Here is a 17,142-nt window from a genome sequence, read left to right on the forward strand (position 1 = left end):
GCTCCCCGGCCACCGGAGGAGGGTCCCACATGGCGCGCAGACCTCTCCTGCCGCCCGCTGCTCCCCTCAGCAGTGTACTTCGGTCCTTCTGCCTGCTCTGCTCCCCGCTCTGGCTCTGGTGAATTCTCTCACCCTCCCGCGCTTCTGACTATTACCCAGTGCTTGTATAAATAAATAAATAAATCTTTTAAAAAAAAATAAATAAATAAAAGTTTAGCATTTAAATTACCTAACAACACAATGGATATACAGGAACATACCTATTAAACTTACTGATTTAGCTTTAATTTAGCAACTAGTAATCTTATATTTATATATCTTCTCTCCTTAGTGCTACTTGAAGCAGTTAAAATATTGATTTTCTGTTACTGGTTTTTTTTTTTAAGCATTCTACATGTCTTGCTTCTAACACATACATGCTCAATGACTATTTAACAAGAAGATTTTAGGATTTAAGTAAATTTAGCAGTTTATCTAAATAAATTCTTTAGAACATGATGAAACAATAATGATGAAGGCTAGGTGGTGTATTATTTTTTTATATCAAGGGTAGAAATTTTCTTCCACAGCTAATACTTTATAATTTTAGAATACATTTTTTGGTAAATTTATCTGAACCCTGTATGATTTCTTTGTTTCTCAGTGACCAATTCATGTGATTCAATCTGCAAATCACTTTATCTTTCCAAAAAATTTGTTAATACTGTCAATTACTTCAAATTTCTATGATAAATGGTAAGTTTTTATATAGTAAATTGCTGTGTATACTGCTCCATTACTTGCTGATATTACACAATACCTAACCTCGATTTTTGAGATGCCACAAAGCCAGAGACAAAATGTTTCCATTTCCAATAACAAAATTAAGAACATAGATTAAGTCATGTGCAAATTTTCCTTGAGGATTTTATTTTTAATTATAAATGTAACTAACAGAATCAAATAATAAAATAATTACAAAGTAAAAATCAAAATCAACAAGCAACTATAAACCAGAGACACACTATGGGTGGGAGTAGAGGGAAGCGGGGAGAGGAAGGATTAGGGTCAAAATAAGGGGGGGGTGCAATTATATGGGGACTATAACCAAAATGAAAATGCATACATTGTGTAAAAATGAAAAAATGATATAAGAATTATATAAAATAAAACATTAAAAAATTAGGACCATAATTTCACTTTTTAAACTTTTTGAATTCACAGAAATATAATTAAAAGGCAATAAAAATCATATTACACAGATTTGCATAAAATGTATTAAGTATGCATTAAGCAAATTTTTTTCATCGAATGTATGGCATAAAATGGTACTTTGACATTTGTTGTGCTAATGAATGGGATAATTTATAATAGTGTTTTGCCTATGATTAAATTTTCATTTATATATGTTATACATGAAAATTCATATATATGTATATACATTTGTGTATATATGTGTGTTCATTTGCAAATTATTTCCTCTAACTCCTGTTAGGGCTGTTAGGGCTAACTTTTGTTAGGGCTATATTTTGAAGATATATGCATTAATAGTGGAAATCAAATCATATATACAGAATAAGCATGAGAAAATGAATGTTTACTTAATTCTTCTCACTGTACAGATATAGCCTGTTTTTAAGGAACTGATGTGTGAGTCACAAAAGAAGTCTATAAAAGATCTTTCGTTAGTGTTACATTTTAATGATATACATTATTTGTGAAAATCAACTCATAATGTAGAATAAACATAAGAATATATGAATAATTATTTAAGTTTAATTCTTCTCAATGTATAGATTTAGCTTGCTTTTAAAAAACTGATGTGTGACTCCTAAAAAAAAAAAAACCCAAAGAAAGAAAGAAGAAAAATACCATTCTCTAAGGGAACGGTTACAGACAATTCCATTATCCTTTCTTCTTGATCATGCTTTGTGTGATTAGCAGCCAAACTAGCCCACTGTGAAACCCAACGTTTGTTTCCAGATGAAGATGTACCTTCCTAAAGGAAGAAAATACAGGAGAAAAATGAAGAGAATGAGCTAATATAATCTGGTGAAATCGGATTATCATGAAAAAGAATTCTGTTTAGTAATGTTATCCTACCAAATGAAGAAACATATGAACTTCACATTACTATAATATCATTTATTAAATTTCCCACATACATATTAAATACATAATAATGAAGATTCTCTAGATGGCTCTTTTAACTATATTTTATTGTCACTATAATAGCGTATAAATTTCTCTACTGATTAAATAATAACAATGATATTAAAATAAACTCTTGGAGCTAGATAAACTTAGGTATATTATCACAGTTTGCAGCTAAGACAGTAGAGTTAGTTTACTCTATTCTGTGAACAACAAATCTAAAGGTCTAGCCCCAAGCTAGTATATTTCTAGGAATCAGAGAAGTTCCAGAGTATCAAGGAGTATTAAATCTGTCAGCTCAATTCTTCAGGGATTTCAAAAATAAACCCATAATTTTCGACTTCTTTCTTTAATACCTTACTATTTCCAGGAGCTAGAAATCACTCCATCTTTAAGATATTTTCTCTAAACAGTCTGAGACTACACCTACCCATATTTAGATCTATGTTCTTTGAACCCTTACAGCGAAGTATGAAATGGAATTTAAGTTATGATGTTCCATAGACTTACGGACATATATTGGTATTTCTTAAGACCCCCCACGAGTAATCTAGGCATTTAATATGGAAGATCTAGGGACTATAGAAAAAATTGTTTCCTCACTAAAAATCTAAGCAAGGCTTAATATTGAATTTGAAACAACTACTAGAAAGGAATGGAAAGCAAATGAACAAAAATTTATTTGAATTATTCAAAACAATTTTTAAAATTTATTTACTTATTATTTTAATTGAATTATAGTGGTTATTTCATTGTATATGAATCAAAGGCATATCACACTTCTTCATATACATGTCACAATACCACACCCACTACCAACGTATCCTCAGCTGTCCAGCATATTCCATTGTGTCCCCTGTTTTCCCACTCCACATCCTATTTTTTAGCCACAATTCACAATCATATTTTTCAGGTTCAAAACAATTTTTAAGTGTCAGATTTATTGTAGGAATGATGACAAGCTAGATTATGAATAAATGTTTGATACACACTGTAAGTTATATTATTTCAAGAAAGATAGGTTAAAGTAGTACTTGTACATAATGAGGTACACACAGTGAAGCTTAAAGACACCAAAACCTGTTGAATCCTGGATTTTCTATTCAAGATTTTATGGTAGCTGCCCACATTTCTAAGCATCCACACCATGGTAGGAATACCAACAGAGTGGTTTACATTGACACACAATTATGTAGAACCAATCTCTGAAGATTGTTCTAAAGATCTGTTTAAGGTGACTTCTTTAAAGGCAGGTATATACTGGCCTTTTACTTGACATGCATATATGGTATAAAGAGAGGAGGTAGTCTGGTAAGTTCACCTTTACCATGACCATTCTACATTAAACAGAATACCAAAATATTGCCTAAAATAAGTATCACTTGTTTTTAATATGAAAATTAATTATTAGAAACCAGATATAAACAAGGAGATAAAAGGAAGATACAATGCAATAATTGTTTTCAGGAAAAAAACATAATGGGGCAACTTTAAAATTAATAAACAAATATATAGATGTATTTACCTGTATGTAAAAATATTTGATTTAAATGTCATGCAAGTGTTAACATATTATTTATATTTGGCTTTATTTAATATCTTAAGATTTTATTAAACATTTCATACTTATTTACTATTTGTATATTTTAAATTAACTTTTTTCATGAGAGGCAGTACAATATAATGACAAGAGACTCACTTAAGAAATCAAGGTTGCTTATTATGGTTCAAATTCTGGCTAAACAAGTCATAGTTTAGGACCTTGGCCAAGTTAACCTCTACATTAACTTAAGTTTCCTCATCTGTAAAATGGCACACAGAAAACTTCCATTAAATGAGAGCTCTTAGGGCCTCCCTGGTGGCACAAGGGGTTAAGCACCACACTATGAAGCAATCCGAAGCCTCTGCAGCACGAGTTCAATTCCCAGCCAGCCAGGGAGCAACCCATATGGCAAAACAGACCTCTCCTGTCTCACCCGCTGCTCCCCTCAGCAATGTGTTTCAGTCAGCCTGCCTGTTCTGTTTCCCACTCTGTCTCTGGTGAATCCTCTCACCCCCGTGTCTCTGGTCTGTACCCCAGCTCTTGTATGCATAAATAAATAGATATTTTTAAAAATGAGAGCTCTTATCTGAATAAATTATAATTAATACTTATTTTTTACATTTATTTTTGGCATATCAGTGTCCAATGAATTATATTATCTTTTCATATAAATAATTATTGAGTACATAAATCTCAGACAATTACTACATAGGGTGCTTTTACATACTTTATAAAAGTCTCCTCATAAATGGATTATATCAAAATACTATTTGTATATCTGAGAAAACTGAAGATAAGAATATGGATTGAAGTGACTCCACTCACAACATGGCCAAAGTAGGAAGGTTTGGATTACCTTCACCCCTAAAAAACAACTATAAAATAAAAATACTATTTGCTCAAAGGAAGATTAATTTGTTGCTTGACTTTCCCACAGAAGACTAATACCAAGGTTGCTGGCTTCTGCAGGGAAGGAGGGGAAGGAGGTAATGGGGAAAGTAGATACACCAGCCCACAGAGCAGGCTCAGAGATGGCCATGGGGCATGATGAATTTCACCAGTGGGACACCTGTGGGCACAGGAGCAGCCCAATCACTGGGGTTATATACTGGTGCAAGAAAGTTCCTCCCACCTCCCTCCTAGCAGAAAGAAAAGAAAGAGATTTCAGGAGGAGTCTTGCAGGACTTGGTCAGAATTCTAACAGAAGCGGAAAATATCACCACTCCCTTTGGGAAAAAAATCAAAGGGGCAAGTGGCAGGGCTTGCAGGCCAGATCCCTCACATACAGTGATGGTGGTTGACAGTAAATGGCAAACTAAGTCTAAAAGCTTGAGCCCTGTGGACCATGCCCAGCCCTCCTTGCCAGAAGACATAAGCTTGGTCAAAAGGATCTACCATGCAATGGGACAGCAAGAAGTTTGAGCAAGAAGTTTGATAACTGAAGCACTGAGCAGAGGTTGCTTTGGAGAAAGAAGAGGGGAGGCAGAGGTGATCTACTAGCATGTAGCCACTCTCCCTCCTCAACAAAACTGAGTATTTAAGCTCCAGTCTCCACATCTGTCCCCACCTCGTACTATGGCAAACAAAGAATAGAAACAAACAAAAAGCCTGTAGCACCCCAATTACAAAAAAAGCAAATAAGGTGACACAAGTGCCAGGGAAAAAAAGAACATCTGAAAAAAAGATGAAAAAATAAGATGACATATAAAGTACACAGAAACTGATAACCTAGCAAAGACATTAAAACAACAATATTAAAAATGCTAAATGAATTATTTATTGGAAGGTCAGTGAAAGGCAGATAGGCAGGCACAAGATATCAGAAAAGAAAAGAGATCCAGGAACAAAAAGAGTTCTTCGCTAAAGATATGAGACTAAAGATATGAAAGAACACAAAAGGAGACTGAATGAAATAAAGACAAATATAAAAGGCATTGTAAATAAAATTAAAATAGACAAAGACAAAATTTTAGAAATAGAAGACTCAAATGTACAAATCACCCAACAAGAAAGAACAAACAATATTCAAGAAAAAAGAAGAAACCTCTATGAGGAATATCATACTCAACTAGAAGAAGAAAAGTAAGGATAGTGGGTATTCCAGAAAGTTAAGAGAGGGTAGCAAAGACTCTATTCAAGAAATAATAGCTGAGAAATTCTTGAACCTAAAGAATGAAATTAGAAAGAATTTACAAGAAGCAGAAAGGACACCAACATTTCTAAACGTAAATTGACTTGCACCAAGGCACGTGATTGTTAAATTATCAAAAACAAAAATAAAGAAAAAATACTACAGGCAATCGGAAAGAAAAAAAGATAAATTGCAAAGGAGTACAAATTAGATTTTCACTCCAGTCATCCTCCAAACAAGAAGAGATAGAATGAGTGTTCCCAGTCCTAACAGAGAAGAACTGCCAGCCAATAATATTCTATTCTGCAAAACAATCATTCACATATGAAGGTGAAATAAAGGCCTTTCCAGACAAAGATAACTAATGGAGTTTACCAAGAGATCTGTTCTACAAGAAAGACTGAATGGAGTTTTTCAGCTAAAGAAAAAATATGAGACAAAAACCCCTAGCAAAGTGACACAGGTAAACAAAACTGGAAGTATAATAATGACTATTATGAGCCAACAACAAAACACTAAAGAGTAGAAAGAAAAGGGAGAATTAGTTAAGCACCAGCTCATAAGGGACTTTTTGGGAAATAATAAATTTGGTATAAGACACGTGGTAATCACCAACCAAAAATCTAGATCAGAGGCACAATGAAGAAGAAATGAAGAAACAGAGAGAATCAGTAGGGAAAGCAAGGCAAGTGAAAAAGAAGAGAGAAACCAATGGGCAAAAACAAACAAACAAACAAACAAACAAACAAACAAAAACAAAACAGAATACAAAATGGTAGTAAATAACTCCCAAATATCAATAATCACCTTAAATGTGAATGGTCTGAACTCACCAATTAAAAGGCACAGAATGAAAAATTGGGTAAAAAAGTCTCAGTGATCCATATATTGTTTACAGTGTATACACTGAAACACATTTAAAACCAAAAAAACTGAAACAAAACAAGATGCATACTGGAGCCAAAAAAAGGTAAACAAGGACAAAGATAAACACTACATAATCATCAAGGGTAAATTCATCAAGAAGCTATAACTGTCATTAATATCAATGTACCTAACACAGGGTCACCTAGTTACATAAAGCAACTATTAAAAGACTTAAAACAACACTGACAAAAAGACATTTATTTTCTTTTTCTTTTTCTTTTTTTAAAAGATTTATTTATTTATTTATACAAGCACTGGGTACAGTCAGAAGCTCGGGAGGGTGAGAGAATTCACCAGAGCCAGAGCGGGGAGCAGAACAGACAGACTGACGAAATACACTGCTGAGGGAGCAGTGGACAGCAGGAGAGGTCTGAGCACCATGTGGGACCCTCGTTGGCGGCCGGGGATCGAACCGGTGCTGCAGAGGCTGCAGGCAGCCTCGCAGCCCAGTGCTCAATCGCTGAGCCACCAGGGGAGGCCCAAAGACAATTATTTTCTGACGTAAAGGGCTGGATCATCTAGAATAAAATTAACAAGTAAATAAAAGTTTTAAGTGAAGTGCTGGACCAGAAGGACTTAACAGAGCCTTCTATCCCCAAAGAAATGAATACAAATTCTTCCAAAGTACACATGGAGCATATGCAAGAATAGAACATATGCTGGGACACAAAATACATTTCAGAAAATAAATCAAAATAGAAATATCAAGCATCCTCTCTGATCACCAGGGTATAGAGTGAGACACTAGCCACAATAAGCATTTGGCATAAAACAAAACATGCAGAGACTAAACAAAGTATTTCTGAAGAACTCCCAGGTCAAAGAAGAAACCAAAAAGTATCAATAGACTAACAAAAATGGAGAAATAAGATACCAGAATTTATGACATGTTCTAATCTAAAATCAGTACTATAAGGGAAGAAAATATAGGCCCACATCATAAAAAAGAAGAGGAAAATCTCGAATAAACAATTCAACTCTAAGCAGAAGGAAAAGGAAAAAAAGAACAACAAAAGAAACTAAGAATCATTAGAAAGATATAATATAAATTAGAGCAGAAATAAACAAAATAGAAAACAAACAAGTCCAAAAGATCAGTAAAAGTTGAACGGTTCTTTGAAAAATAAGTAAAATATTCAGAGGACAAGATACTATACATAGAGAACCCAAATAACTCTACCAAAATTTCTTAAAATAGTAAATGAATACAGTACAGTATCAGTATACAATATCAGTATACAATACAACAGAAATTAGTTGCATTTCTATACATAAACAACGAATTTGAAGATGGAGAAATAGAAAAATAACCCCATTTACAATCACACAAAAAAGAATGATTGGGAAGGCCCTGCTCAGTGAATACTCTAAGGTTCTGCCAAAGCAAATAAAAGAAGATACAAAGATATGGAAAGATATACTCTGCTCCAGGACTGGAAAAGAAACACTGTTAAAATGGCCATATTACCTAAAGCAATTTAAAGATTCCGTGTAATACTTATCAAAATCCCAATACCTTTTTTTCAAGGAAACAGAACAATTATAAAAGTTGTATGGCATCAAAAAACTCCTAAATAGTCAAAGCACTCCTGAGAGAAAGAAGAAAAATGAAAGTATCACACTTACTGACTTCAAATGATAGGGCACAGCAATAATAATCATAACATTAATGGTATTCACAAAAACAAAAACAAAGACTGATAGACTAGGACAGAAAGCACCAAGATAAACCCAAACAAATGTGGACAGTTAATCTTTGACAAAGGAAAGCCTCTTTAACAAATGACATTGGTAAACATGAATAGCCCAAGCAAAATAATGAAACTACATACACACTTAACTCCATATATAAAAATTAACTGAAGATGAATTAAGGATTTGGATTTGAGAACTGAAACTACAAAATATTTAAAAGAAAATAGAGAGCATATACTACAGGAAATCCACCACAAAGCTGTATTTGTGGACTTACCCCGATGGCAGGCGAAACAAAAGCAAAAATAAACAAGTGGGAATACATCAAACTATAACACTTTCGTACCTCAAAAGAATCCACCATGAAAACAAAAAGCAACCTAAAGACTAGAAGAAGATGTTTGCAAATCACAATTCTGATGATTTTCAAAATAAAGTACTTATTTCAAGAATAAGGTAACAAACAACCCAATCAAAAAATGATCAAAAGACCTAAATGGACACTTTTCTAAAGACAATTAGATAACCTACAGGCACACGAAAAATTGTTCAACATCCCTTCTTAAAATGAAAATTGAAAGGACAATGAAATATAATCTCATCCCTCTGAGAATGGCATGTATCAGAAGAGTGGAAACAAATGTTGGAAGGAGGTCAAACAAGTATGATTTAGCAACACCTCTGGTAGGTATTTACCAAAAGAATAACAAAACACTAAGATGGAAAGACTTATGTACACCTATGTTCATATCAGCAATTTCCATAAATGCCAAGTCATGGAACCAATCTAAGTGCCCAATGACAGACAACTGATTAAAAAAAAAAAAAAACAACTAAGGACTGAGGAATACTACTCAGTTATTAAAAGAAATAGTGCCTTTTGGGACAAAATGGATGGACCTAGAGGTGATTATGCTAAATCAGAGTGTGAGAGATTATGTTAAGTGAAAGTGAGGGACAGAGAGCAGATGGTTCCATTTATCTGTGGAATATAAATCACAAAAAATATATATTGGCAAAGCACAGCGAAAACAATTCTTAGACTTAGTGAAAAATATACTGGTTACCAGAGGAAATATAGGTGGAAGGAGAAGGGGGTAGGGGAAGGATGGAGATAGGGGCACTAGCATGGGAAGTTTGGTAGGTGAGTGAAGCATATGTATATATGGAGGAATATAAAATGCAACCTCAAAGTTTAGAGACATGTAAATGACTGACAAATTAACTAAAAATTGTAATAAAAAAAAGAGAGGAGAAGTGACTAACTCAAAGGTACTTGTTCAACTTGGCAGTTCCAGGCTTTGCATTCTGGTGTTTCCAGTTCTACTATATACCATTATGCCACTGAAACTACTGTCATCAAGCCATCCCCTTCATTAACTTCACATTAATCTAATTATATCCTGGGCTGTACTAGACTGTGAATTTTTTAGATATACAGTCTTATCTATCAAGTACAACCTTGCTTATATTTCCTGGCATGATAAATTTTTCTATCCCAAATGCTACAAGGTATAATCTTATATATTTTTTGCTTTATCTTGTAACGCCAATTAGAGCAGTGAACAATTAGAGCTCATTAACTGCCTATTTGAAATTTCACATTTCCCCTTATTGACAAAAGAGTATTAATTAAAAAGAATCAAAACCTGAATTGGAAGTATGGCAAAACTCCTTTAGGCTTTTACAAGAAAGATAATAAAAATTTAGTTTTTAGAAGTATTTTACAAGGTAATATATTACTTAATTACAATTTATAAAAATTTACATTTTGTGCATAATTTACATTTTGTGCAGAAGAGACATATACCTCTAAACTGTGAAATCCAGATATAGTCAGTGATTTTCTTCCTTCCATTCCTTCTGTAGCAGAATTGAGAGTCCAATCTTTTATCAGATCTTTATGTTTTTCATTGATAATAGGTCTATTATAATCCTGATTGTCATCTACTCCAAATACCTAGGAGGAGAAAATTATTTTATAAATGAAAACTTGATAACCATCAGCAACTTTAGAGGCAAATAAAAATATTCTAAATTAATTTAAATAGGTAATTTCAATAATGAGGATAACTTTAATGACAAGGTTACATCCAACTGGTATAATATGCTAGAGAGAAAAATTAGGCAGTGGACGCTTATGCAAGTGTAACTATCCTTTTCAAATATTTACTAAATGCACTCTTTGATAAAAAATAAGAAATATTCAGGACATAACATTCATTAAAAGATATTTATGATGTTAAACATTATAATAAAGTAGAGTACCAGTTCAGTTTCTCTTTTTTGTCTCTGTTGTTATTTTTCAGTTGAACTGTAAAAATATGCCTGATTTTGTGGTCCTTCCCTAACAAATGTTCAATATTTACGTGAGTTAAATTTACACACAGTAATTTCTAAGGTTCCAAATAAGAGATATCATTGTATAATCTTTGTAAATGGTATAGCCTAATTCTCTAAGCTCATTTGCCTAAAAACCATACAAAGGCCTTTGCTGGAAATGTAGTTCCTGGGTCTACTTATACAGATTAGCATTTTCAGTATCCAGGTTGTGTACGGTCTATATTCTGAAATATTCTAAATAGAAAGACCAACAATCATATACCTTTAAGGACAGGTCCTGAGTCTTACTTTTTTCCTAGTATATAATAGGCCCTGATTGTTGCACCAAATTACAGAAAGGTTGTAACCACATAAATTTTGACATTCCACTTTACTATTAAGTCTCTATTTGTTTTCAATGCTTAGTTTTTATAGGTATTAGTTGTGGATGTAATAATTATTATCAAGTAAATACTATGTGTACAAAGTAGCACTTTGTAGAAAGGATCGTGAGTCTTCGTTTTCTATAAAAAGGGAAAAATACCTTAAGTTAAACTATTTTCTAGAAAACTTTTAAATGATCCTAGAGTAGAACACTACCTGATGACCTCTGAAGTTCTCATCAGTAAAGCATTCATGCTATTTTCAAATCATTAAAACTTGGAAAATTAACCACTAGATAGCCTTATTGTTTACAATTTAATTCAAATATAACTAGAATTATGATTTTAATTCTGTTTAACTCAATGTTCAAATTATCACAGGAATTATTTCTAACTCAAGTTACTGACCTCCAAATCTATCAAAGCTTATTTGCTTGATTTTATAATTATCAGAAAAAAATTTAACTGGTTTGGAAGTATAAGTTGAAAACAGCCAAGTGATTATTTGCAAGTTGTTTCTCTATGGTATGTTAATTTAATTATTACCTTAAAAGATTTTTGCATTTGGCATTATTTCATTTTAATTTATATGCAAAATGTATTTCCAAAGTTTGATTTCCTCAAACATCTAAGAACTAGCAGTTTTTCAAATAAAATATAACAAATTTCTCCAAGTCACTTCTGACACTACTTTGAAATAACAACAAAAGACATGCACACAAAAGACCTACTGCTTTTGGGGAAGGGGAACTGAAGTTATATAGAGTACTCAAAAGACTTTCTACACATTACTTTAAAGCATTATAGATAGCTCAAATATATGGCAGAGAAGTAACAATCTTATCACCCATAAAAGTGATAAGGTGTGAAGCATTATTATATGGGGGGGGGGGAAGAGCCTTCAAATCCATACCTGTACTTTCTGTTACCTCTCTGTAAATTTAGTAATAGCAACGACTAGCTTACCTTTAAATCCATATCATCATTTTTGTGACTAGGTACAAAAACATCCATTTGGACAACATTCATGTGAAAACAAAGAGGGCATAAAGAGCTTATACTCTTATGCACTTTAAGCTATTATGCTTTTCGCGTTTAAAAAATAACATCTAATGAAATTTCCATCTAATGGCTGGAAACAACTTGAGAGATCTACAGATCAGGGACAAAGTTTGCTAGATTTTTCTGTTTTCATTTTAGATTTTGTCCCTTGCTTATTTCACCTTATTTCAAGGTTTCACTTCAATTTCCAACTTAAGACCGGTGCCCATCTGTCTGTCGTTTCTATTAGATGGCACAAGATATTTAAAATGCACTATGTTAAAGCAGACTCATGATTCTCTTTTCTTCCCCACTGTGATCTGGGCTCAAATATAACATAGCAAACACAAAAATCAGGATCTCTTATTCAGATAATGGTATGGTATAGGGTATGATAATTACTATTTGCAAGCTACTGGACCAGTCAACAATGGGGATTTAAAAAGAAATACATAACTAAGCTCTGACTCTAACGGAGCTTAAGTCTAACATAGGAACTAATGAAAAAGGAGAATGTCACCTGACCCATGCCAGAGTACTAACTCTGCAGTTAAACAAAATTTCTGTAAGAACCAGATTTTAAATTTGAATTTAGAGAAATTAAAAAGAGGAATCTGGCAAGATGGTGGAGGAGTAAAGACATTGTGTTCACTTCCTCTATATACGCACAGCTAGAGTGCTGTGAACAAATCCAAACCCCCCCACCCCTCCCACCAAGGGAAAAACAGATAATAACAGCACACACTAGCAGCAAAGGTGCAATGAAAAAGTGTAGGAAAACCTTTAAATGTTCATAGTGACATAGGGGCAGTAAAACCCATAAAAGGCAAAAGCAACTGCTGTTCAGAACTCCCCACACTTGTTGATTAAGGGACACAAGACAACACCAGGGACTAGAGATCTGCCACTGCAACAGATAAGGGAGTGTGTAGAATTGGCATCCAGGATAAGGGTGCACTGCTGGAGAGCTATAGGTGTAACAGTGCAGAGAAAGGATTACTGACTTTATTTTTTATTTTTATTTTTTTAAAGATTTATTTATTTATTTATACAAGCACTGGGTACAGTCAGAAGCACGGGAGGGTGACAGAATTCACCAGAGTCAGAGTGGAGAGCAGAGCAGGCAGACTGACGAAATACAATGCTGAGGGGAGCAGAGGGCGGCAGGAGAGGTCTACACGCCATGTGGGACCCTCGCCCGGCAGCTGGGGATCGAACCAGCGCTGCAGAGGCTGTGGGCAGCTTTGCAACCCAGTGCTCAACCGCTGTGCCACCGGGGAGGCCCTAAACTAAGGCTCTTAATATAGAATAGCTGGAGCCTGAACCAGCAAGGAGAAATAGGTCAGAACATCTATGTCACTATAGAAGAGGTTACTACTGAAAGCCAAGGGGACATATTCAAAACACCAACCACCCCTTGCTACAGGAATAAAACCAAAATATGGAATGAACCCTTCCATAAACTAGAGCTCAAGCACCTGTTAACAACAGGTGCAAATACCCCTAGGTTTTATACTAGAAAAAACAACTTCTGGCCTGTGACCTCATATCAACTAAAATCCTTGCCCAGCACTGCATCTAGTGCATAAAGACAGCCTTGATATGGAAGTGCATATAAGAATATAAGAGGCAGTAAGACCAAGGAGCTGGCCTACAGGAGGGGCTCACTATAGATGGCCACCACACAGCTCTGGTACACAAAGCAAAGAAGGGTATTTGAATCCCTGATGCTCCCTGGCTTTGATACTTTGATGCACTACTGTCCAGGTCCTCCTTATACCTACTGTGCATTAAAAAAGATAAACTCATGCCATTCGCAGCAACGTGGATAGAGCTAGAAGGAATTATGCTCAGTGAAATAAGCCAGAAGGAAAAAGAAAAATATCGGATGGTTTTGCATATAGCAGGAATATAGGGGAAAGAAATAAGACATCAATATAAAAAAAATAATAACAGTACAAAACACAACAAAGCAAAAACAGACAATTATAAACCAGAGACATACTGCAGGGGAGGAGGAGGGAGAGGGATCAGAGGGAGGGAGAGAGGAGCACAGAGGACTGTGGTGATGACGCATGGGTGCCTTGGGGAAGGAAATTTTATGTGGACTCAATCTGAGGGTGTGGGGGGAAACAAATATTGTCTTAAGTGTTTTTTTTTTAAATGATAAATGTTAAAATAAAAAATCAAAAGAAAGAAAGAAACAAACAAAACTTTAGCTAGGATAACAAAGAAAATATTTAAAAGAGAAAATATTAATAAACAGAATCACAAGTGAACAATGACAAATAATGACAGCACAGAAATACAAAGGATAATAAGAGATTACTATGAATGGTAATATGCAATAAATTGATAACCCTGAAGAAACTAATTTCTAGATCAATAAAGTCTACCAGGACTAACCCAAGAAGAAACAGATGAGCTGAACAAAACAATCACAATCATCGAAATTAAAGCAGCAATTAAAAAAATCTCAAAAATGAAAGTCCATGGCACGCAGACCTCTCCTGCCGCCCGCTGCTCCCCTCCGCAGTGTACTTCAGTCCTTCTGCCTGCTCTGCTCCCCGCTCTGACTCTGGTGAGTTCTCTCGCCCTCCCGCGCTTCTGACTACCCAGTGCTTGTATAAACAAACAAACAAACAAATAAATAAATCTTTAAAAAAAAAAAAAAAGTCCAGTATCAGACAGCTTAATAATGTCTATATTACTCAAATTATTTTTAAAAATACAAGAATAAAGAAACTCTCAAATACAATTTATAGTGACAAACCCTAATACTGAAACTGATAGACATTTGAAGAAAAAAAAATCATAGATAAATATCCCTGTTGAACATTAATGCAAAATCTTCAACAAAATACTAGCAAATTGAATTCAACAGTATATCATAAGGATTATACATCAAGATCAAGTGGGAATTATTCCAGGGATGTAAAGATGCTATAATATATGTAAAGAAATCAATGAAATATATGAACAAACAAAGATAAAATTATGATAGTATCCACAGATACAGAAAAAGCATTTGATAAAATTCATTTATAAAACTATAAGATAAAAATGGAAGGAATTCACCTTTAATATAATATAGCCCCTATACACCATAAGCCAATAACCAATATTATACCTCATGGTAAAAAACAGAAAGCTTTCCCCTTTAGGTCAGGGTCAACACAAGGATGCCCACTGTTACCTCTTCAGTTTAACTTAGTATTAGAGGTTTTGGTCAGTGCTATCAGACAAGTACAGAAAAATAAAGGGAATACAAGTCAGACAAGAAGTGTAATTATCACTATTTACAGATGATATGATGTTATATACAGAAAAACCTAAGGACTACACCAAAATTTATCAGTACCCAATCTATGATAAAGAAGCTATCACGATACAATGGAAAAAAGACAATCTCTAATAACTGGTGATGGGAAAATTGGAAAGTTACACATAAAAGAATGAAGTTGAATCACTGACTAAACACAAACACACACACACACACAGACCTCCAAATCGATTAAAGATGTACATATAAAATCTACAACAATAAAATAAATAGAAGAAAACACTGGTGATAGGTTCTATGCCATCAACAATAAAGATTTTTTTGTGACTCAACCCTTATGACAAGGGAAATAAAACCAAAAAGAAACAATAGGGATTTTTAAAATAAAAGAGAATATCAGATTAAAAGACATCTTAATGAAAGGGAGAAAACATTCACACAATATATACCTGACAAAGGATTAATATCCAAGATATATAAAAACCTACACAATTCAGGGCTTCCCTGGTGGCACAGGGTTTAAGTTAAAGACAGTGCTATCAAGCTATTGCCAGTTACTACAGCACAAGTTCAACCCCTGGCCAGCCAGGGAGCAACCCACATAGCACAGCAGACCTTTCCTGCCTCGCTTGCTGCTCCCCTCAGCAGTGTATTTCAGTAGATCTGCCTGTTTTGCTCACCACTCTCTCTGGTGAATGCTCTCACCACCTGCACCTCTGACTTGCACCCCAGTTCTTGTATTTACAAATAAATAAATCTTTAAAAAAACCCCACACAATTCACAATAAGAAAACATATGGGCAGCAGATGTGGACAAATCCAACGAATTTATCGAGAAAGTCAACAGACATACGAAAAAATATTCATTTCCAATAAGAGAGATGCAGGTTACAATCACAATGAAATTCCATGTCATGTCTGTGAGAATGGTACATATTAAAAAAGGCCTCTAAGAAGTGCTGGAGTATATGGAAAGAAAGAGGGGCTCCATTATACTGCATTAGGGAATGTAAAAATAGTGCAACCATTATGGAAAATAATCTGAATTTTCCTTAAAAAACTAAAAATCAAAATATCATCATCACCCAGAAATCATATATTCTTGGGCATATATACAGTGAATATGAAACTATCAACACAAAAGCCCCTTTGTTCCACAATCTTCATAGCAGCATTATTTACAGTAGGTAGCATAAGGAAGCAGCCTAAATTTGTCCAGTAGATGCTTGGATCAAGAAGATGTGGTACATCCGTACTATGGAGTACTATTTAGCCATATTAAAGGATGAAATTTAACCATTTGATTTTGACATCAGAATGACACAAACAATTAGTGGACATTTGCACTCAGGCAACTCAGTAACAAATACTTATAAAAAACAATTTTAAATAATTAATAAATATAGTGAGGTTCTGATTTTACGAGGGAGGGTCCAGAGAAAAGGACAAGAGGATAGAAGGGATTACGGTAGGGGAAAAATATAAGATATATAAAAATAAAGAAGCTAAACTTTCTTTACTAGATAAAAGACTACTAGGTACACTATATATCAAGTCTATGAAAAATCTGACTTTGGCTTTTTCACTACCATATTATCTTAATCATTGTCATTATTTAAAAGCTCAGACGGGGCCTCCCCTGGTGGCGCAGGCGGTTAAGCTCCACACTGTGAAGCTGTCCACA

The 17,142-nt window shown here is 34.2% G+C and overlaps 1 protein-coding gene across 12 annotated transcripts in view; it reads right to left on the minus strand.

The window, feature by feature from the left end:
• Positions 1–17,142, minus strand: part of CEP170 (centrosomal protein 170) — a 136,739-nt gene that overhangs the window by 40,123 nt on the left and 79,474 nt on the right. For all 12 annotated transcript variants that reach the window (XM_054694936.1, XM_054694935.1, XM_054694933.1 and 9 more), the window contains 2 exons: positions 10,240–10,389; positions 1,852–1,978 (listed from right to left, as the gene is read on the minus strand). In XM_054694936.1, the coding sequence (XP_054550911.1) occupies positions 1,852–1,978; positions 10,240–10,389 (277 nt within the window). The remainder of the gene's footprint in view (positions 1–1,851; positions 1,979–10,239; positions 10,390–17,142) is intronic.

Source organism: Talpa occidentalis, unplaced genomic scaffold (assembly GCF_014898055.3).
Source record: "Talpa occidentalis isolate TD23 unplaced genomic scaffold, MPIMG_talOcc4v2.1 talOcc4.14, whole genome shotgun sequence".
Lineage (NCBI taxonomy): Eukaryota > Metazoa > Chordata > Mammalia > Eulipotyphla > Talpidae > Talpa > Talpa occidentalis.